Source organism: Python bivittatus, unplaced genomic scaffold (genome assembly GCF_059951505.1).
Source record: "Python bivittatus isolate LINGU-HERP-01145 unplaced genomic scaffold, Pbiv_v1 ctg000100_np1212, whole genome shotgun sequence".
Classification (NCBI taxonomy): domain Eukaryota; kingdom Metazoa; phylum Chordata; class Lepidosauria; order Squamata; family Pythonidae; genus Python; species Python bivittatus.
In genome coordinates, this window is record NW_028277038.1 from 1,322,301 (window position 1) to 1,345,767 (window position 23,467).

General features: G+C 44.4%; 1 protein-coding gene across 3 annotated transcripts; it reads left to right on the forward strand.

The window, feature by feature from the left end:
* The first annotated feature begins 12 nt into the window (after positions 1-12).
* On the forward strand, positions 13-23,367 carry NAA25 (N-alpha-acetyltransferase 25, NatB auxiliary subunit). 3 transcript variants are annotated; one of them, XM_088135122.1, is made up of 24 exons: positions 13-150; positions 4,500-4,585; positions 5,621-5,759; positions 6,448-6,566; positions 7,117-7,191; positions 8,133-8,240; positions 8,450-8,528; positions 8,836-8,947; positions 9,530-9,619; positions 10,392-10,561; positions 11,883-11,995; positions 12,879-13,086; positions 13,645-13,734; positions 14,171-14,351; positions 15,068-15,167; positions 15,672-15,823; positions 16,189-16,314; positions 17,045-17,288; positions 17,443-17,566; positions 17,776-17,841; positions 18,652-18,749; positions 18,852-18,962; positions 19,147-19,293; positions 20,176-23,366. In XM_088135122.1, exons 1-24 carry the CDS (start codon positions 78-80, stop codon positions 20,296-20,298), a joined length of 2,934 nt encoding a protein of 977 aa, XP_087991248.1. In that variant the 5' UTR covers positions 13-77; the 3' UTR covers positions 20,299-23,366. The 3 variants fall into 3 exon arrangements, 2 of the variants coding, with proteins under 2 accessions (XP_087991248.1, XP_025025882.1); XR_015795135.1 differs by lacking the exons at positions 19,147-19,293; positions 20,176-23,366 and having other exon boundaries at positions 18,657-18,749; positions 18,852-18,907; XM_025170114.2 differs by lacking the exons at positions 13-150; positions 4,500-4,585; positions 5,621-5,759 and having other exon boundaries at positions 6,531-6,566; positions 8,185-8,240; positions 20,176-23,367.
* The last annotated feature ends 100 nt before the right edge of the window (positions 23,368-23,467 follow it).

A 23,467-nucleotide genomic window follows, 5' to 3' on the forward strand; every position in this document is an offset into this window, starting at 1 on the left:
GCGGCCCGGCGAGCGGGCAGGCGGGCAGGCCCGGCGGCGGCGGCGGCGGCTGCGCGCTGCGGTTCTGCGCTCTCATCATGGCGGCGGCGGCGGCGGCGGCGCGGGGCCATGTGCAGGACCCCAACGACCGGCGTCTGCGGCCCATCTACGGTAGGCCCCGCGCCGCGCTTCCCGCCCTTTCCCTTGCGGGCCAGGCCCCCCGGCGACCCAGCCCCTCTGGTGCGGCCGGCGGGCCGGGCGGGCCGGGGGCCTCCGCGCGGTCTCCGGGCTCCGCGGGCAGGCCGAGCCGAGGGGCTCCTTCGGCCCTCGAGGCGGGCGGCGGGGGCCTCGGAAGCGGCCCGTGGGGCGTTGGGGGCGGATCAGCACCCCTGTCTTTGTCGTGGTGCAATGGCGGGGGGCTGAAGCAAACCTCGCTGGCCGAGGGGGCCTATGCGGGGATACTGGGGGCGCCGTCCAATGGGGTCCCCCCGCCGCCCCTCTTGCAGTGGGGCTCCTTTTGGGGCTTTATTTCTGACAAGGGGAGATGGACGTGCTTTCACGGGGAGGGGAGCTTTATGGCATAGCCTTTCCCCCAGTGCTCTGGGGCGCGAGCGTTGGGGAGGCCCCTAATTTGGGGTGAGCGGGGGGGGCATTTCCTCAGCATCTTTACTGTGAACCCTTTTTGGATGGGAGAACCTGCGGAGTTTCACAAAGTTTTCCCTAATGTAGTCTTGGGCACCTCCAGAGAAAGGGGGGGGTCGAGGTCCAGCTGTGCTCTTCCACCCCTGCGCTGTGGCTGTGCAGATGTACGCATCCAGGCGTTGTGGGAGCAGCCCGCAGCCCTTCCGCGCGTCTGCTCCCCAAGCAGCCTCTGCGTTTGGCCCCGCGTCCTAGTGACGGTGAGGAATTTTAGTGAAGTTTTTCACAAAGTAGGGTCCAAGGGGGAGGAAAGGATTAGATGGTTTGGGCTCTTTTTCTGAGTGAAAGCGGATGCTACCGAATGCCCAGTTGGCTGATTTAGTTCTGTGGAAGTGCGGGATGTTTAAAGCATCTGTGCTTTCCACAGTTCTGTGGTGGATCCCCGAAGAATGTGGTTTACCGTTTCAGCCATCTATGATTTAGAAAGAATGAGTTCGAAACTACGGTAAAATGTTTGGCTTCTGCCTTCTCTTTTCTCACAAGCACGTGCGTATACACGCACACACATCCTTCCCACATTTTTCAGGGGCTGCTGACAAAATAGAGCGTTTCTGGAGTGGCGGTGGGGAGGGAGAAGACACCATCCAGACATCACCGGGTGGTCTGGTATGGGATCCATATACAAATGGGAATGTGGACCTCTTGGCCTTATTAAATCTGCAGGAACAGGAATGGTATGAATTCTAGCTTGTTGTAGGAGTTTGCCTCTGTTTGTGACAACCATGCGCTGGACGAGGGGGGTTGATAGCTTTAAAACTTAGAGGGGGGTGATGAAGTTCTGAGGATTCCACCTGTGTTCTTTCTGCTCTGTGATGCTCCATTTGAGGCAGCAGTAAAAAGCAAGGTGAAAAATGTAAAAAAAATCTTTGCTGTATCTTGGCCCACAAGAAACAGAAGAATCCTCAATCTGTAGTTTGGGCTTCATTGTTAAGACTGAAAACGCTGCCTCTCAAGAGAGCGCAAACAATTCAGGTTCTCTAGAAGATGAGGCGGTTCTGCGCCTGGTTCTCCTGGGTGGCTTTTCCGAACAGTTAAAAAATTGATCTGTAAATGCAAGAGTTCTGGCATATCTCTTGATCGGGATAGTTTTGTGAGATGCTTGAACTGTTCTGTCAACATGCATCCTGAAGGCCTCTTTCTTACAAGCGTGATCAAGTCAAACGGAGTCCAAGTATTAATTATTACTTTGCTTTAGGTTATGCATATCCCACACTCTGTTTGGCTTGATTGCTTCATGTTTCACTTCTGTTGTGTGAACCTCTGTCTCTGCTTCTCCCAATAATTCAAGCCAAAAGCTCTTGAGAAATTGTTTCTTTCATTCTGAGGCAGCAATCGCATTAATTTATCCCCCCCCCCCCGTTTCAAGTAAATGACTTCCTGCTGCTTAAGAAAATTGCTCTGTACAGTACTGCATAATGTCACTTTTCTATCTTTGTATTGACTAAAAATGGACAAGGTGATTTACTCTACATTTTAGCACAGATCAATAAATGAGATAAAATACAGTATTGGTATGAGAGCCTCAAATGTTGGGAACTGGAGAAAGTCCAGCCTAAAGTCAAGGCATTTCCTAACTTGTCAGGTGAAAAAATGCTAGTCAGGAGAGCTAAGAAAAATTGCTTTGGGCAGATCTGGAATTTTTCTGATAATGCAAACTTCAAGGTACACCTGTACAGGTCCACATATCCTGGCTGTTTTTGCACTGAAAAAATGAAAGTCAACAACTGCATTTTCAGGGTTTTGTCTGTATTTGGTTCTTTTCACAAGAACTAGGTCAGAACTGCTTAATATTAATACTGACAAACTGCCTGTGCCTTATAAAAGAATAATCTTTGAGCAGTCAGTCTCTGTAATGGGAAAGTATGTTTCTCCATCATTTTTTTAAAATGCATAACATTGTACATACCTATCAGATATGTTTCTAAGTTGGAGAAATGAACAGTATGTTTTTGAAAGGACACTATATTGAAAGACCACACTGGAAAAGACTGGAAGCAATTAACTATTATTTTGAAAAGTCTGTCTTTTGTATCTTGAACTTTCAAATTAATAAAAACAAGTAATTGAACTTTCAATTACTAAAACAATTGTTTTGAGGAAGACATTTGAAGGCAACTCTAAAGCGCTGTATGGCCTTGAGCAGCCGGTTAACAGCTTCTTACTCTGGAGCAAACCCCCACCCGCAGCCAGCAGTATTCTGAATTGATTATCTGAATCTTTAGATTGCAGGTTTTAACACCTATTGATTTCAAAAGGAGAAATCCACACTTATTTACAAATGTCATCTGCAGACTGCAAACCAAATGTTGCTTTCATGATATAAAATGATTTTAACGTCTTAGTTGTATAATAGTTAGATTTGTAATGAAAAAGCATGTAGCAAAGTGAATGTTTTTTGAGTAATACAAGGAATGGTTTGTTAGTGTTGGATTTGTGAGTGTCATGAAGAAACATGTTTTTTGTTTTTTTGTATATAAGTATGTTTACCATCAATGTAATGCTCAGGCAAGTTCTGATTTTATCACATATCAATAACATTTATTTTTTTTAATGAGAGCTAAGAGTCTTTCCCTTGGTGTTTTGGTTTTTGTTTTAATTTATGGCATGCTGTATTGAAGCTTAATTAAACTTTGTTAACTTTCTAAAATCCAGCCTGGGAATGATGCTTAATATTCAAGTAGCTGAAATAATAGTTTTGAAGCAATTTGTTGTGGCTGACTGTTAGTTCATTTTAATTTTCTGTTCCTTTCATATGGTGACAAAATATCCATGTCTTCCGCAAAGTTTCCTTATTAAGAATCTGTTGTCATATCCACCTTAGGTGGAATTCACATGGTTTATGCTTCCACTTCGTGCTAAGTCATGAAAAAGAACAGTCGGGCCTGCTGGGTTCCTCCTGCCAGCAAGAATGGTTAAGCCATAGTTGCTTTCCCCTGGTTTGTTCAGTAGGATAGATTAACTGGGGGTTCTGGCCGGCTCCTCTTCTAGCAAGTCAGGATTGGAAGCTGAAGACAAACTAACTTCCAACTGTGGCTTGTTAAAGAGTGAGTCAGATTCAAGGATATTGAACCCCATGTTAAGAATCCACCAAAGATTCACCAAATCCCAGAGGAAGCCCCTGTCAGGGCAGTGCCCACGTTTGCCTCCAGAAATCAAGGGCTGCAGTATTTTCCTTCATAGAGGCTTTTCATGCCTGTTTGACAGGATATTTGGAAGAGCAGCAATAATTTAATTTAGTTTAATTTAATTTAATTTAATTTAATTAACTCAATTTGATATGGGTGCCCACTCCAAAAGACTCTGGGTGGCTTACAAAATCCACGAAAAACAGTAAAAACAGTTAAAATAAGATGATGGTAATTGCCATGTATTATTTTTAAAGGTTTTTCCCAATTATTTTTAGGTTACATGAAGAGCCTCTTCCTTTTTCTCTTTGTGTCAACAATCTATTCTTCACTGCTCCCTGACTTCTGTTTTCTGTGATCAAGTTCAGAAACAGAATTCCCTATTTTTTTCTCCCTGCAGAGCATTTATATGTCTCTGTCATGTTCGTTTTTATTCATCTACTTCTGGCATTCTCTTCTAAATTAATCCAAATGAGAAAACTTCTCCATGAGTAAACTGGGGATAAGAAGATACCCAGCAGCTATTCTCAGAAGCATGCCCTCCAGATATATTGGATGGAGCACACTCCAGTTACCCCACCAATTATGACAGTGATGGGAATTGTAGTCCAGCTCGCCTGGAAACCCTGCCATCATGGAGAAGCTGATACTCAGCTTTATAGTCTGTAGTAGAGTAATCTCTCTTCTTTTCTTTAGATTATCTTGATAATGGCAATAATAAAATGGCAATCCAGCAAGCAGACAAACTGCTAAAAAAACACAAAGATCTTCACTGTGCTAAGGTGAGCTCACAGTTCGTTTATCTGGTTAAACTGTCTTTGTCTTAAATCTTGAATAAGCAAGGGCCAGAGTCTGCTTTTTGCCTGTTGTCTTCCTAGAAAGGGTTGGGCTGGGTTGGGTTGGACAACCACCGCTGTGACCTTATACCTGCCCCTTTGGAGAAGAGACCTCTTCTGTCACACGCAGCTTCTGGAAGGAAGCGGGAGAACTGCTGGCATGTTTGTGTTTTGAAGTCATCCTTTGCTGGCAGTTTTTTTTCTCCTCTGCAACATAACCTTTGTTACTCCTGGTTTTCCCCTCTCCGGTGAGATCCCCTTTGCCAGGTTGATCACAAGCCCCAGTTTGTTGAAGTAATTCTTCAACGTTTTTGTCCACCTCAACATGGCTCAGCAGACTAAGGTAATTAGAGTTGGTCAATTGATTGAATCCAGTGTAGTTAAATGTTACCAAAGGATGGACAACAGTGCTTTTAAATACTCATGTGTTAAAAATAGTAGCTGAGAGAGATTATGGAACAACAATCATAATCCAAGCTTTTGAGGCAAAGGAACAAATTGAGTGCATTTCCAACCAGTTTATGCCTGAGAATTATGGAGACTGTAGTCACATCTGGAGATTGGACTACAGGTTGAAGAAGGCTGCTTTTTATTCTCCTTGAAGGACATGTCTCTTTGGAGGCAGGCAGAGCACGATAGGCAACTGGTTGTGGGCTGACTGCTACTCCATGGATGGGGCATATAATGATGAACTAGAGTGAGGGGAACATTGGAAATTGGCCAATGAGTCATTCTATCTGCACCAGTTCCTAGCAGCTGTTCTGAGTTTAAGCCGTATCCTTTCTCCATCTTGTTCTGGATGTCAGGGACTCACCTTGTCACCTATTGTGTGCAACACAGGTGTTCAGCTACTGAGATTCAGTATTTGACCCACTAAACCGTTTCTTCCATCGCTCATTCTAAGGATGGAATTTTCACTACTATCCTTCCAGCGGGTAGCTACTGAAAAGCCTCTTAAAATATTCTTTGATCTGCGTGCAGGTTTTGAAAGCAATTGGTCTGCAGAGAACTGGGAGACAAGATGAAGCATTTACTTTGGCACAAGAAGTGGCAGCCCTTGAACCCACGGATGATAATTCGTTGCAGGCGCTGACTATCCTTTATCGAGAAATGCATCGGCGTAAGTTTCCCAGCTATCTTTACCCCTTTACATTTTGGAACAATTTTTATTTTTATAGAAGTCTGTCCCTCCTTCCAATGCATATGCATCGCATCGGCCCTTCTTCAATGTAGTGAAGAAAGGATCGTCTCAAAAATGACCACAGACCGTGTTTTGCCAGGATTCTAGTTATAACCCTCTTCTACTTTTAATGAAGATGAAGGAAATATTTCTTTTGCATTCTTTTGAATCAGGTTGTAGAATGTATTGGAGTGGGGGGAAGCAGAAGCAGCTTCTGAATTGATGGCTCTGTTTTGTTTTGTTTTTTGTTTTTTAACTTGGCCCTGGCAGGATTTCCTAGTGTTGGTCATAATGCCAGGCATCTAGGCCAGGGAACCATTTTCATACACACCTCATTTTATTGCTCCAAAACATTCTGGGGAATTAAAATGTAGCTAAACCTGAACCCTCAGACTGCCAGCTGAGAGTAGATATTGAAGTCCTCTGATTGTTGGGGTCACAGCAGCTGTCGTGGATGTCAAGCCCTGGTGCCATCGTAAAGAAGAGGGGAGAAGTTCTCAAGGTGCATTCTGAGGAAATTAACGGTGCTGAATCTTTTAGTCCTGTGCTCAGGACAGTTCCCTAGGATTGGGAAAAGGCTCTAAGCCTTAATCTGCATACCTTTAATGCTTACGATATCTGATTTTAGCGGAGCTGGTCACAAAACTCTACGAGGCAGCCGTGAAGAAGGTTCCCAACAGCGAAGAATATCACTCGCATCTGTTCATGGCTTACGCAAGAGTTGGAGAATATAAGAAGATGCAGCAGGTACTTGCCTGCGTCACAGACGGGTTTCTCTCTCTGGGAAGGAACATTCTCCCCCTCTTCCAAGGATGCCAGGGAGGGGAGGGCAGGCTTCTCCGCAGAGAAGCCATTTGGGGCTGGCCATTTGGGGCTGGAAATGAAAAAAGGTTGTGCTCTATTAGCCAGAGGAATCGCTGAGGCTCCTGAGCAGGCTTGCTTCTTTTGAAAGAAATTAATATGACATCAGGGAGTTTCAGGTTACGATATAGTTTGATTGCTGCTTCCTGTTCCCTCTTAAAGCAAATACGCTAAGTGGCAGCTGGTGCCAGGCCAAAGAAGGCATGAGAGGTAGGGAGTGGCAGCGTCTGCGTCGCGGTCCTGCTGTCAGCCTGTAACAGAAGCGAGCTTCTGCGTGCTTCTCCATCGTTCTTTCCTCCCTCTCGGCATACCTGTCGAAATAGCAGTCCAAAGACTCTTCTTAGAGGTCACCATTTGCTAGAATATTGTAGCTTCTGACCAACTGGTTGTTTTCTGTGAAGCACCTTGTCACCTTTATTTGCTTTCTTCTTTCCAGGCTGGAATGGCACTTTATAAGATTGTCCCTAAAAACCCGTACTACTTTTGGTCCGTAATGAGCTTAATAATGCAGGTGGGTACCACATTTCAAAGGAGAGCATATCATCTTTGGAATCACTTGCCTTTCCAACTAAAACATGTGGAAGTGCTAAGTAGATGTTACAGATGGATCATATATGCTGCAAGTACAGGATGTGATACTGTGGCACAGCCTTTCCTAACTGGGCGTCCGCCAGATCTATAGAGAGCATGTGGTTGGGGGTATAGCTCCCAGAACATCAGGTTGGGAGTGGGCTACATTAGATCTTGTTTCCATAGTGCAACCAGATTGAGATATTGGATGATGATGTGTTGTGAAATGATAACTTCTCTGTAGTGGGAAATGCAGGGGTCTTCTGCAGATCCCTAAATTTTCATTTGAGTCATATATAAGCTAATCCCCCACCGCAGAGATAATTGCTGCTACGTGCAGCCCATTCTGAGGTTAAGAAAAGGAAAGAAGTAGTTCACGGCTTTCCTCTCTTCCTCTGAACGTCTGAATTCTGGAATTGGTGCTTGAGATTAATACGTAAGCTTGAGGATTTGTCAGGAAACTCGGATCCTTTGAGAGGCTGTGGGTAAAGCATAATAGTTTATTGTCGCTTGAGGCAATCAGGAAGGCTGGATGGCTGGGTTCATACGCCATGTTGCTAATTTATTTTACGGACTTGCCGATCCATTGTATTTGTGGCACGTCAGCATCGGCTGAGCATCTGTTGGGGTCAGGTGCCTGGCACCTTTCTTCTGGAATAATGAGCATAAAAATGCAGCAGGTCAGCTGATGGCTCATTCTTGTTGGAATGTTCGCCCCTTCTTAACATTTTTGATTGGGCCTGTTGTCAATTGGAAAGAAATGTGTGATTTGCCTTGTTTTCTCCAGCTCATCTAGAGAAAAACTAGAAACGAATGGTGCTGTGTTAGACAGACAGTGGGCTGGTTCTATATATGGCAGTTCTATGTGTTCTTTTCTTGCAGTCAATATCTGCGCAGGATGAAAAGCTCTCAAAAACCATGTTTTTACCCCTAGCTGAAAGGATGGTAGAAAAAATGGTGAAAGAAGATAAAATTGAAGCTGAAGCAGAAGTAAGGCTTTTTCCAATTCTATATAAGCTCAACGTCATTTGTAATAAAATGATTTCAGTTTATGATATGATTTACCAGTCCAAGCAGTATCTGTCCCCTTGTTACGGAATACGAGGGCAGCACTGAAGATAAATTAGTGGACCTAATTGTGGCAGGTCACTTTCTCTCCTTTTGACTTCTCTCTTCCTATTGCTCTCAACGTCTACTAGGTTGAACTTTACTACATGATTCTAGAACGTTTGGAGAAATACCAAGAAGCTCTGGACGTTGTCAGAGGAAAATTAGGAGGTAAAATTTCCCAGTGCCTGTGTTAAAAAGAAGTAATCTGTTACACAGAGGGTTGTCTGCAGTTTACTGTTGCATCAGTTTGCAAGACTATGTGCTTTTATCACGGCTTCACCCACAAATGTGTGTCCACGCCAGACATTTTGCATCTTGGGTTATATAAGGCGACCTTGAAAATAGACCCAGAAAACTTTGCCTGGCTCCCTGTGGTCTAATTTTTGCGGTATGAAGGGAGATTTTGTTTCTGACATTGACATGTTCATTGTGTGAATTTGCATTTTGTGTGTTTGTGTGTGTGTGTTATATTTAGACAAGTTAACCAGCGCGCTCCAGAGCAGAGAAAATAAGTGCATGGAGATGTACAGAAAACTGGGCAAGTGGCCAGAGTGCAATGCGCTCTCAAGAAAACTTCTGCTTAAAAAGTAAGGAAATATAGAAGGGGCCTCTGTGCCATTGCTCCACCCTTACCATGGATAGCCTTTGTGCATCCTCAAGGTTGCCATGACATGCCCAAGGGTAGCAAATACATTAGGTGGCACCCAAGAGGAATCTTTTCTTTTTGTTCTTCACTTAGAACTTTTTTTCCTTTCAAATTACAGATGTCCATCTTATTAAATAGAACTGCTTATCCTAACTTTCCCTGCACATCACTTCAAAACAGCTCCCTGTTCTCTGAATTGCACCCATCACCCAACCTAATGCTTTGTTAGCAACCTTTTCCCTAACTTACCTTTACCCTTTAAAAGGTTCCCTAATTTGCACACCCCATCAAACCATGTGGTTTATTTTTGTGACTGACAGACCAGCTGTGCTATACCTCTGTCCATTTGCTTGTTCTTCACAGCAAATTGGGGGTGGGGAGACCCTTTGCCTTTCTTTCAGGAAATTGTTTTGATTTCTCTCACTGGTATATCCATCCTGAATGCTAACAAAAGGCACTGCAAGAAAGAAGGCGTTCTCTGCTGCATTTCAGCTCTTTTCTTTCCCTCGTTTTTCTGATTTAGCCCAGATGACTGGCAGTTCTACATGATCTACTTTGATTCCCTCTTTCAATTGATCGGCATGGCCTGGACGCCTCCAGCTGAAGGGGAGCAGTGAGTATCCTCCTCTTTGAGGGCTTTGAGAGGTTCTGTTTCTTTATAAAGAGAAAGGAGGGAGCAGATTCATGTCCTGGAGCTGCACAAATCAGAAAGAGGAAATATGTTGCTTTGCGCACCATATTGGCCTTGAAAGAGCACCTTGGATGCTGCCCATATTAAAATCCTATATCTTCTTGGAAAGTTGTCCAGATCCACCTTTTCTTTTAAAACTCTATCCCGAGAAATCAGTTTGCCACTCTGGAGGCTGTAGGACATCCCTAAGATAACGGAGGCCTTTGTAATAAATGGGCTGATCCAGGATGATATACATTAAACACCATCTTTCCTTTCACCTGCCCTTCGGTTAACTTTTTTGGACTGAAGCCCCTCTTACCCTTTTGGAGAGTCCCTGAGAGACTCGTAAAATTGGTTTTGGACTTCAATTTCCCCAGCCCTTACTCTGTTTGCAGAAGCTCTTGCATTGCTCGGCGGCAGCAGCAGGGGCCTTGGCGGGGCCACTCCGTTACTGCACATCTCAGCTGGCTACTCCATCTCCCCCTCCTTCTATATGAGAGTGAATAGAAGCAAAACATGGAGAGGCTTCTGCCAGTGCCTTTGCTGCTGTTTGGACTAGGAGGGAAAGAGTTAAAAGCTCTTGGTGTTTGTAAAAGAAAATGGAGGTATAAATTAAAAAAAGACTGTTGCCACCGGAAGAGAGGAAGCTTCAGGGCTGCAGGGAGGGAGGCGGAATGGAGATCCTGAAACTCACTGCTTCCCCCATGCTCAGTTCTCTGGAAGGAGAGGTGCATCACAGCGTAGAGCAAGCTGTCGCTTTCATCGAGCAGAGGTTAATTCAAGAGTCCAACAGTGCCCGCCCGCTTCGGGGACCATACCTTGCCCAGCTGGAGCTGATCAGCCGCCTGCGGCACAGAGGCTACAGCGAAGAACACAGATTGGGTAAGGGCCGCTGCAGGGTTGCCAGATGGAGCCCCTTGGGAGCGGATGTGCAAGCGGAGCCAGTGTTCAGGGATTGCAGCAGCTGATGTAAACTGTGTACAAGAATTGCAGACATCCACCCGTCATCGGGGAGACAATTTGTCTTCTATTTTAAGCCTAGGCATTTTTCCTCGAGCAGGATAAACGTGTGGATGCCTAGACCCCCGTGAGTTGTAGTAGTGCAGAATATGCTAACATCTGCTTGCAGTTCCTCAGTGATCAAAAGAAGAAGCAAACATTTGTGCAGCACATTCTTCATTAATTGCCCTAATGAGTTGTTCATCTCCTTTGTAGCTTGACTTTTTTTTTAAGGAGGGTAACGATTGGCCCGGGGTGGGGGTATTCCTGTGCTGTATTTTTAGTGCCGTATTTTGAAGAAGCTTGCTTTGTCCCTCCTCATCCCCATTTTTGTTTTTTCAGATGTTTGGTTGCTTTATAGACGGTTTTTTTTTTTTTTTGGCAATGAAATGTTCATTAATTAATTAATGAAATGTTCATTAAGTATACCCTAAATCGGTGTTTTTCAAACTTGGCAACTTTAAGATATGTGGACTTCAACTCCCAGAATTCCTCAGCTACTCTGCTGGCTGGGGAATCCTGGGGACTGAAGTCCACACATCTTAAAGTTGCCAAGTTTGAAAAACGCGGTCCTAAATCAATAACTTTGTGTCTTTCCGCTTTCCATGTTTTAACAAGAGCATATTAACCTGCACATATATGTTGTTTATTGTTTATAAAACAGTGTTTAATTCCGTTTCTCAAAAATAGAAGACAAAGCCATGGGTCTATTTCTGCATGTGCATTTCAGTTAAACTCTTGTAAGTGCACCTTACAAGAAAGGTTGAAAATGAGCTGAAAAAGAGTAGAACATTTCATGTAGATTGGAAAGAGAAGAGGACAATGTCAGAGTATAAAAGAAAAATGAAAACATTCATCTCAAACTGTCGCATTTCTTTCCACATTCCTCTTTCCGTGAGCGATCAGGTCCCTAGCCTGCTGATGATCAGCTTTATGTGTGTTAGTGGACTGAAGTGAAGCAATGCAGAGAAAAGAACCGTATGGTTTCATATGCTGGGGATGGAGGCTGGAGCTGTGGCATTTGTTGCTGGAGACCAACCCCCGTTTTGACTCCTGGTGAAGCTGCTTTGCTGCAGACACATCTGAGCGGTTTTCTGGGCCTTTACTTGCTGTAACAAGGGGCCTCATAAGTATCAGGAGTGGAACAATTTTACAATCCAACAGCTGACTACCACTTTTCAGTTGTTGATTCTTCACTTATTAGGCAATCCCGAAGAACTCATGTTCCAGTATTTCAAGATGTTTGGGGATAAACCTTGCTGCTTTACTGACCTCAAGGTGTTTGTAGACCTCCTTCCATCAGCGCAATACACAAAGGTAAGTTCACTGGCAACTCTGAAGATTATGTTTTGCCATAAAATCGAACAGTGATTTATTTACTCTGGCACTGCTAATTATTGTTTGCTTTTAAATTGTAGTTTTAACATTTTACTCTTCCTATTTTTTTATTCTGTATTTTAATTATTATAAGGGATTTTGATATTATGAAAAGCAGCATAAGCATTCTGTAAGTAAATAAAATAAATTATTTTACTTGTTGCGATCATTGAAATATTTCAAAGCAGGTAATTCATTTTTAGGAGTGACTGGGGAGTCGGTAAGTTTTTGACATCTTCTGTTCAGGGAAATGCTTGGAGAAACAAAAGGCCTGCATCTTTTAGCATTGAGCTGGTCCCACAAAGGTTGTTTTGGAAATAGCAACCACTTTTGTTCCCTTTTTCTGTGCCTTACAAGAGAAAGGGTAGTTTTCCCAGATGATTTCAAATGTTGGGAAATCTGGTGTTTACCCTTTGTGGAAAGCAGCTTCTCCCCTATCAGAGTCATAAACAGAATTGCCAAGGGTGATGGTACGAACACTGCTGACATTGGTCCTTTTTTAATTTGGACAATCCCTACCGTTTTTACCTGTCTTTTGGCCCTCACCAAGATCATGGGACAATTCAGCATGATTCCGAAGGGCTATGTCCATGTCATTTCAACACCATGATTGCGTTAAAACAATTGTTATTAGGATTGATGTAACTGGTGGAAGTCAGTCCAGCAGTGACTGGATTGTGGCAATGCCTCTTCCAAGGGAAGACTTTTCTACAGGACTTCTCCCTGAGATCCTCAGTCCTGCTTCTGATCCCTCAGTGTAAGAACTGAGTAAACATTGCCTGCCGAGGCTATATCTGATGTATTTCTCTGCTTTCGTTTGCAGTTCATCAACCAGTTGTTGGGGGTCATCCCCCTTTCAGCCCCACCAGAAGGCAGACTTGCACTACCAGCTAGTATCAAAGCTTTACAGCAGCACTTGTGTGTTATGCAGCTGACACGGTTGCTTGGTCTCTTCCACACCATGGACACCGCTCAAAAGCTAGCAGCAGTCCAGGACCTGATGTTGCGTTATCGGCACGGGCTGGATTTTGGTGAGGAGAACTTGAATACAGACTGTCAAGCCACTGCCATTCTTGGAATCTGCCCTGGCCATGTGCCTTTGTGCCTGGATTTAAACCTTTGCCTGAGGAGCTCAAGAGCATCATTAACAGGAGAGCACGTGGCCTTCCCCAGCACCCCAGGCCTAGGATGCTGGGCAAGAGGGGCCTTTGATCATGCTCGCCTTCGGTTGCAGCAGCCCATCATAGACCATAAATCAGGATCAAGCATCTGATTCAGTAGTCACTAGCCTATGAAAACATATTCTATGGAACGTTTGTTTGCTTTAGGATGCCACGAGACTCTTGTTTTTTTTAATAGATTTTGCTTTGACTGCCTTGCAAGTTATTTAGCCACGCTGATTAAATCTGGTCACTACTATATTGTGATCTTGGAGAATTAGAAATGTAGTGTGTGGTCTTCTGCATGTTTAGAATCAGCTTTTAGGTAAACCTGCAAGAAATGTTGTTAAACAGCACCTTTATCAAGCTAGCTCATGTTTGAAAGCATAAAATGTTCAGGTTCTATTTCGTGGTTTTGTTTTTCCCCAGGAAAATCGTGTTTGAAAACAGAGTTACAGTTTTCAGATTACTACTGTCTGCTTGCTGTTCATTTGCTCCTTGACATCTGGCTAGAGGCAGGTATGTTCTTACAGATGATTCTGAGATTGATATAATTCCGTGTGCGGGAAGGTTGCAACATGCTTAGTTCATTAACAACAATAAAAGTTAATGGGTGAAGCTCAGTGATTTATACAGTTGTGTATACAGTTGTGTGGTGTGGAAAAATGAGAGGGAAATTGTTCTTTTCTTCATGTTATACTAGATTGAACCTGAGATCCTCCAAGGCAGCTGAGGGACTGGAGCTTGGGGACATAATAAAGGTGTTCTTTACATGTAGATTAACCTTGGGATTTTTCCAGCGCTAAGAATGCGATGCAGCATTTGACCAGTTCCAAAGGAGAACTAGACAATTTGGGCCCACGGGGGCTAGCAAAGAGTTGGCTTCCAGGGTGTCTTCTTTGCCTTGCCACCCAGCTCACGGCCTGAGAACTGTGCTTTTGCACCCCCCCCCCAGGAGACGAACCAGCCGTCTGGCAGTGCTTGACCCTGCTAGAAGAAGGGTTGGCATCCAGCCCGTCCAACGCCCAGTTCAAGCTGCTGCTCATCCGCGTCTACTGCATGCTGGGGGCCTTTGAGCCAGTGGTGGAGCTGTATTCCAGCCTCGATGCCAAGCACATACAGCACGACACCATTGGGTGGGTAGCCTGGCCCTCTCCCCAGCCCAAGAACAGCTTCCAGCGCACCGTTCTTTTGCGGGGCTCTGCAGAGCTGCTGCTTTGGGCAGCCGAAGCGGAGAGGCAGGTATGGCGGGGGCCTGCCTGGCGTCCCCTCCCTTCGCCTGACGGTCTTGGGTGGGACGGGTTCTGCGTGGGTCTTTGAATGAGGGGAGGTGCTACTGCGGCTTTTGCCTCTGGAAGCAGCAGAATGTCTCGCGCCAGTTTTGAACATTGGTTAGCACTGCCCAAGGGGATTAAGCAGAGGCCAACCTGTTTATCCAGGATGACTCCAAGAGGGAGCAGATGCTCCTCTGAAATAACCCCCCCCCCATTAGCTGCCCCAGTTTCATTCACAGAATGTTTGCATTTAATGCACATAACAAACCCTAACTGTTGCCTTTGCCCTCCCTTCACACCAAGAGCCTCTTTGGGACGCTCCCGGAATGGCCGCTGATTGTGGGAATGCCTTGGAAGTTCCTTGAGCAACATCCGATTGTCCTCCCTGCCCTCAGCACTCCTAACCATGGCCGGGGCTTTGTAGTTTCCATTACTTGGAGGAATAATGGAAAGAAATGGCCAGGGGATCACACAGCTGTGCTCACTCAGGATGGCTGGGACTGGCAGGAGAGCCAGCTCGCTTCCGTTGTTGTGGGCCCTGGGAGTTCATTGGCCGGTTGGTTCGTTCTGCATTGCAGATACCTGCTGACCCGCTACGCCACGGCTTACGGACATTATGCTGCTGCATCCCAGTCCTGCAACTTTGCACTCAGGTTTTTCCACTCCAACCAGAAAGATGTAAGTGTGGGGACAGAAGACGGAACCAGCCTCTCCTCCTTGGGGAGCACCTGCAGGCCCTTTGAAGCAGACGCAGCCCTTCCCCTCCCCATGTCTTGCCTTACGCAGACACCCAGAGTTTTGTAGGAGAAGTGGGAGGGATAGGCTGGCGATCAGCTTGAGCTGATGAATAATTTCTAAACTTTCAAGAACTTGGTGCGGCTGTACTTCCTCAGCTATTATTGCAACAGCCCCATGAGGTCGATTAAGTTTAGCAACAGGAACACTTCTTGCTTCCCCCCGAAATTGCTTGAGAAAGCAGCTTTCAAGGCTGAACCTGAAACCAAACTCATGAAAATTTGTGGAAGTCTCAAGAGTGAGGTCTGTATAAGTTAAGGGCTGGGGCTCGTGAGGAGTGGGGTAAGCCTCTTGAATGTCATTTTGGATTCTCACAGCTCAAACGTTTCCCAGAAATCTCCCTTTGATTGTCCCCAGCCTGAAGGCCACCCTGTGTTTCCTTTGCAGACCTCAGAATACATCATTCAGGCCTATAAATATGGTGCATTTGAGAAGATCCCAGAATTCATCGCTTTCAGGAACAGACTAAACTCCTCACTTCATTTTGCACAAGTCCGCACAGAACGGATGTTGCTGGACCTTCTACTGGAAGCAAATATGTGAGTCCAGAGGAGCGTCTCTAATATTGTAAGGGTTTTCCCAGGAAAGAAGGTGAAACTGAGTGGGGTTTGCATAAAGGATGGAAGGACAATTCCCAGCCACCCTTGTAAGATCTCTGAGTGAAGCCCAAGCGGAGCTCCCTTTTCCCACCCAGGAGACATGTTCTGCATGCATAACTGAGCATGCTTGGCTTATTTTCACAGGGAGTAAACCTTTTGCTGAAAACGCAGTCCGTCACCTGACGTGTTTTTCCTTGCAGTCAGGAGTCATTTGATGGCAGCATTGTGAAAAAACCCTAACCAAATCTGAGCAAACTCTTTTAAGTGCCTAACCCAGCATTTCTGTTTGGTTCCTCATGAACCAGATCAACAAGTTTGGAAGAAAGTATTAAGTCCATGAGCCTCAGTCCAGAAGAGGATGACATTTCCTGGAATGACCTGCGAGATAATAGAGACCTCACCGTCTTATTTAATTGGGACCCGAAAGACAAGTAAGCACAAAAGGTGGCATCTATGATGGATGGTAGAAGGTTTATATGATCTGAAGGGAAGCGAATATATTCAGGGGTATTTGTTCTGTTACTATAAATCGCCCAGAGTCACTTCTAGGGAGATGGGTGATGACAAATGTGAAATATAAATTAAAAAATAAAATAAATTTAACTTCCCATGCTTGTAGGTTTATCACTGGGTGCTTATCTGGAAAAAAGGACAGTCTGGCCTTTGGGCCAGAATGAGTAGAGTCCCCTGGATTATAGTTTTGTTGTTTAGTCGTTAAGTCGTGTCCGACTCTTCGTGACCCCAGGATTATAGTAGATCCAGTCATGTATAAGCTCCAGAGCTCCATTCAGTAGATTTCTGATTCAGAAGACAACATTTTACTTCAGATTTCACCCACAAACTGGGAACAAATTTGGGAGTTTCCACAACAGTCCAGGCAATTAATGTGGTCTGCTTCATTTGCATAACGACACAAAAGAAATAGCGTACGAACATAAGGATGTACAGTACATGGTACACCCTACGCCCATTTGGATTTAATCAACGCCCCCAAAGCTGCAGAAGGTCTGCTAAAGGAAGGGTTTACTGTAGCTTGTGTGTGGAAGAGATGGCATACCCACCACAACTGCCATCGTGTTAGACTTCACACATGGATACAAATAGGCAGCTTGTGTATGTGTGTTTGGATCTAAATTCTCCCTCTTTCTGTTTCTCTCTCAGGAGTATTTCTGAAGAGCACAGAAAGCTCTCCTTGAAGGAAGAGACCATCTGGTTACAGATCCGGTCCCTGACATTGCGGCTGATAAGCGGGCTGCCAGCTCTTGGCCACAGCAGCCAGCCAAAGAACTGGGGGAAAAACAGCGAGAATGGGGTCTCCCCCGAGATAGACACAATACGGTCTCTCCTGCGGCAGCTGGATGACGCAGTGGGATCTGGGAGGTGGTTTCTAGAGCAGAACATTCAGGTACGGGTCAAGGAAAGAATTCCCAGATTTCTTAAACAGACTGCTTGTGCCAGTAAACTGGGCTCTGGGGAAACTAACCGGGTTAGGTCAAAAATAACACTGACTTCTTTTCTTGGAAAGTGCGTTATATGCGGTGTTTCCTCTTCTTCCACAGTATCCGGTCCTCGGTCCCCCTTCTTCACGAATGGCCAGCTTCTTTGACAGCGGGAGCTGTCAGTCCCAGACCAGCTTGTTTTACCTTGTTAGTGAAATTTATGAACTAGATACCAATGGTTTAGGTAAGCCCTCCAAGTTCCTTCAGCAAGTGAGTGGGAAGTATGGATTAAACACTCAGATCACTGCAAGATTGGCAAGTCGCTGTGCTTTGTACCTAAGTTTTGCTAGTATCGCTTTTCCTTTTGCTTTTTCAAAGCCCTCTCCTTATTTGTATATTTACGATAAGCCACCTGTAATTGGATAAACGATTGGATCACTTATTTGTTTACAGAAGATTCAACAGCAATTCAAGAGCGAATAGGGAATTGTTTGAAATCATTACTGGAGCAACTAACAGGTACGCCAGTTTTGCAAATAAGTCCCCAAGAGTCCTGAGCCTACAAGCCTGCTTCCTTGCTTGCAGACACACTTTTTGGGTTCTCTTTCCTAAAAGAGCTAGCTTTGCAAAGCTGCGTACGGACAGCTTTGCCTACAGCGTGCAAGTAGCAGTCCCCCTCCAGGCTCTGTTGATTCACTTAAGTTAATGATAGGACAGTATAGCGCGTGAATGGGAAAGACATCTTAAATGACCTAGTACTGCAGGCCTTCAGGGAAAGCCATGAACGGCCACGTTAGTTAGCTAGGTTTTTTCTTTCAGTTGCCTTTTATTTGGCCCAGTCTTCTTAGCCTATTTTCAAACACCTTCTTTAAGCAAGTAAAGAAGTTTACACTTCTGGCGTGTTGGTTCTGCCTCTTGCAGGAGGTTGGAGAGGAGAGTTACAAAGATGCTGAATGAGAACATGAGAAGGGGAGGGTATGTCAGAAAGAGCTTGGCCCTTTATTGGTTACAGGAGTGTGGCCCTTTTACAGACAGGAAGGAAGGAATCTACTTCAGAGCATCAGGCTGTCAGGATAAGCAATATGGAGGAGGATGGACCATTACAGCTGTGTCTAAGGCAGCTTTGTATATGCCTGGGAGGGGACCAGAATTCATTGGAAGGAAGCACATTTGCACAAGACACCAGTTTCAGGGATCTCTTGGGAAAGGACCAGAGTGTATGGACGCAAGGGGAGGAGAGGGGTGTCTGTGCTGCTTTGCCAAAGACTTGAATATTCACAAATCTCACCTTTTTTGTCCCCTCTTTCTCTCTCTCGTTCTTTTTTTAAGATCAGGTCAATAAATGCAAAGGTGATTTGTTGGAAGTCAGCGAGGGTAGCTTCAAAACCCATCCGAACGTTTTAGAAAATCTTGTTTTCTTTGTGGAGGTGAGTGTGGGAGATCCAAAACAGCCAGTCTGCTTCTCCATCTGCTGCAAAAAGCAGCCATGTCCCTAAAGCGCTGTGCCTCCTCCCTTCTCATCCTCCCAGACCATCTCCATCGTCTCGTGGGTCTGCAGTTACTCAGACGCTGTCCTCCGGCCCTGGAAATCAAGCTTGCAGAAGAAGAAGAAGAAGAAGAAAGAAAGCACTGCAGCAATGGTAGGCTCGACTGTGATGCCTTTTCTTCTCCATCCTCCTCTTCCTCCCCAAGCCATGGCTTGACTTCTAATTCGTGATCATTGAGAGCCAATTATCGGTGCAGTTGATGTAATGAATTAAAAAACAACTGAGGACAGACCGTTGGAATGCCTTTCACACTTTCGCCTCTCCCATCTCTTTGTAGCCACCTGTGTTCACCAGCTTCCAAGATTACATTTCTGGACTCCAGACACTCACTTCCAATGTGATAGATCATATCAAAGGGCTTGAAATTAATTTAACTGCACTTAAACTTGAAGAGCTGTACATAGACGATAATTTACTCTTGCAGGTAAGAAATAGTAGCTTTTAAATGAATGCACCAAAATGCTGGTCATTGGAGTGGATTTAAAATTCAAGGGGGTATAGAAGGATTTTGACCTCACTCAGGCAACATTTGAAATGTGTTGTTTTTACTTTCTGCGATAAGAATAAAAATGAAGAGATACATTCAGACAGACTTGTTGCATCCTTACTCTGCATGATCTGAGCCACCTCCTGTCCAAGGTTTTCTTTCTTGGTTACTTCCGCAAATTGTTGCGAAACCAGCTTCATGTGCAGAGAGAGAAATCAATAAGAACACTGGAATAGCAACAGAATGTCTCAAAGTCCAAATGAAACAAAAATGCTTTAAATTTGTGGAGGGTTAGGAATGCTTCTTGAAAGGGACTTGCGTCACACACCTGCTTTCAGGTTAGAGTAAGGCGGAGTTTCAAAAACTGCAAGATGTAAAATATTCAGATCTGAAGGAGAGGAGAGACCATAGATTAGGCGATGATTTGTGGGAGAAACAGATGAGGAAAGGGCTTAAGCTTTTCTATCATCTGGACATCCCCTCCCCCAAAAAACAACCACCCTGCTCTCCTATGATACAGAATTTCTCTTATTCTTTCTGTTCATTTTTTAACCCCACCTTTTTGCTCAAAGCGTTACTTATGCGTGGAAGAACTTCGCAGCTGGTGAGCCGATGTCTGAATTTCCTAGCAGAAGGCTAGCTCAAATACTTTGGCTGGTCCAACTCTGTGTACTTAAGCTGTTTTCTTCCTTTAAAATGTTCGTAAACTCAAAGATGGTTGTAATATAAATTTATCATTATTGGAGATTGTTGTGGGAATAATCAAGAGTCAGTCAGATTGGTCCTGATATTATATCCATGAAATCTTCTTTTATCCAGGAAGAAAAGAAGTTTACAAAGACTGCGCTAGGGAAAGTCCAGAATAGTTACCAACATGCGGTTCAAGAAATTGGAGATCTGCTGAAAAAGAGACTTGAGACCATAAAAAATCTAAAGGTTTGATGAAATGCCTCCTTGTGGAAAAGGCCAGGATTGAAGCGTTGGCATCAAATAAGCAACATCTACCATCCCTTCTGTGTTAAAATCTGGAACTTCCTCATAAATGCATGAAGGACTTTGATCACAAACATTTTTTTTATGTATTAAAAAGATATATTCAAGCTGATTAAATTATTGTACATTAAAAAATGGAAACAGGGACCCTCCTCGGTCAGGGTTAGACCACTTTTTATACACGTTCATAGGCAGATTGCGACAGATTCTAGATCCCCTAACCCATTTCACTTCCCTTTGCTGGGGTGAGGGGCCTTCTCCAGAAATGGTTGGGGGTCTTGAAGTCTTTAGAAGCAGCAATAGAAATCCAGTGTAAAGCATATTTCAAAGGAATTTGTACTTCCCCCCCATTACAAGGCAGCATTTATAGTTCGTGTGCAAGTTGCTTGCCACAGGGAAGCAGAAGGCAGGCCTGAGGTCAACTGTGGACACTCTTGGAGCATCTCTTAGGCCATCCTGCTTCTGCCACAGCCAAGTAAGTCTGCATGCCTGTTGAACCACCTGGTCTACAGCAGGGTCATTTATTCTCCTTAAAGGTTTGTTTATTTGTGCAACTTCCCTTACAGCAGTTAGAACAGGTTGGAAGGAGGACCAGCGTGAGTTACACCTTCAGACCTTTTTTTCCATACCCTATAAGGAAAAAGTATCAGAGAAAGGTGCTACCAGTTAAAGCCTACTCAAAGAGAAATTGTTTCCAAGAAAATGTAAAAATCTGTAGAAATCAGGTAAAAGATGGAAAGGGTGTATCAGTGGAATTGGTAGCAAAAATTCAAGAGAGCTACTGTTATTTTAAAGAAAATTGTCTGCAGTCTAAAGCTGTGCTGTGGTGCCTTGATGTTTCTTCCACTTTTAGAGTTGTATGTCAGGACAGGATGGCTAAGTTGAGTTGAACCGCTGTTTTTCATATTTCTCTAATTTCAAATAGCTCCTGAATACCATGTGGAATATGTATAAGGTGGATTTTGGATGGGACTCAAGAATGGAGAATAAGGAGCTCCAGCCACGTTCAGATCCTATCCGCTCTTCCCATCCTTTTTGCGTTTGGCACAGAGTTTGAGCAAGATTCCCAAAATCCCTGTTGGGTTGTTGAATATTTCAAGTGCTCAGCGTTTTGGAGTTCAGAGCTGTTGGATGAAAAAACGGTTACACTGCTGTGTAACCAAACTCAGTTGCCGGCAACAAGGTGGTCTTTCGTTTTGCACATTCTTAGCATGTTTAACTGTTTTGTGATAACCTTAAGCTTGTGTATTCTGAGTCACTTGAGAGAATTAATGGTTACCACTCTTTTTTTTTTTTTTAAATCAGTGGGTACTAAAAGCCATGGGATGTGTTCCCATTTTTTTCTAAGCAACTGTATTGTCAGATAGAAATGAACCTCATGAACGTAGAGGTCGTGCCAAGGAAGATAACCAGGTGCCCTCAGAGTCAGGTAAGCGAAGGTAACCCCGACTGTAAGGAGTTACTTTTTCATTGGCCAGGATCTAGACTTTGGAGCAATGGCTTTGATGCAGCAGAAGGGGGGTGCTGTTTCAGCAGTTCGGCCCGATTTATTGCTGTCCCACCCAGCTAGCCTGGCCAGCATGTTCATGGACTCTCCACGGCTTGTCTTCTCCTTGCCTGCTCTCACGTGCCCCAGGAGAGCTTCGAGGCAGCCGGGACCTACCGCGTGAGGAACAAGATGCGGGAAAGCAGTTCAGTTCAACCCATTGCTACAAAGAGGCACCACAGTGGCCGATGTATCTGGAGGCGACCTTCGTGCAAAAACATTACTCCCGTAGGGTATGTTATTTAGTTTGACAGTCGGAGAAGAAGAAAGGCAGAGTATTGAAATGTAGATTTTTTTCCCCAGCAAAATGATTTCTAGAAAGATGTTTTGGGGCTTCTGTTGAGAAGTACCTTAAAGAGAAAGATTTTTAAAGTGTGGTTTAAGCAGGGATCAGATCTGTTCCACTGTCAGTTCCGAATATACTGTTTTTCTGGTAGATCACTTGATCCCAAATGCCTGTTTTTGGAATACAACGGCGGTTATAGCCTTCCAAAACTCCTGTCGTCAGAGCTCTTAATGATGCTTGGATTCTTAAGGTGCTTTCAGCAATCAGCTCCTCCCCAAAACCAATGCTTTTTTAAATCTTTTTTTTTTTAATCCGAAAACTACTCTTGGAATATTGACAGATAATGCCACCCTCTAAAGAATGAGTATCCTTCCCTTTTGAAATAATTTTTTTGAAACAGCATTTTCAAAGTTTTCATTATTTCATCAAGTAGAGGGTGCCCTCGTCTCAAGATTACAAGCAACCTTGTACGCAAGGTAATTCGTGTTAGATTCCGCTACGGAGTCTGTTCGAGCGCTCAGCATCGGTAGGGTTTTCTTCCGTTACGGGGGAGATGCAGCCCACGCCCCAAAAAAGACAGGTGGGGGGGATGAAGCTGCTGGAAACAAGTGCTGGCGTTTTCCTTTTCGCGCCAATGTATCTCCTTTCTGAATGTGTGATGTCATGCTTTTATCTGATGTTTGTGGCGGTGGGTCAGTGTATTTGCAGGTATTAAAAAAGAGCTAAAAGATGGGGAATAAGCAAGCAGGGCTTTGACTCGGGGCCCTTCTGAAATGAAAGCCGTTGGGTTATATTTCCTGGCGGACGGAGCGTAGGCTGCAAACTCCGTCTCCTTTTGAGGAAGAAGACCGTCCGTGCAGCTCAGTTCCCCTTCCATCTTGGATTGGAAGTTGAGGGTTTATCTGTTTTTACCATTTTCGTACTGTTTAGAAATTGCATTTATATTTGAAATTCTGATACTGAATCATGGGATTTGGTTTGCCTCTTACTTGAGCTATAAAAGGAGAGCGGTATTCGGCCACCTACAATTCACCTCGGAGCTGCTTTGGTTTGATTTGCTGTTTTTAATTTGTGACTCTGGCTGATCTGTAAAACACCTCAACACCAACAGAATTTAAAGGATGGATAAAACTGCTCACAATCTGCTTTAAACTGAATGGGTTTATAATTTATAAAAAAAACAACTCAGTTTCTTTATAAACCACGTTTTTCTGTGTCTCTTTCTTTCTTTCTGGCTGGGAAAGGGTCACCTCTCGGGGAAGGCGTCGCGCCCCTCTGCATGCTAA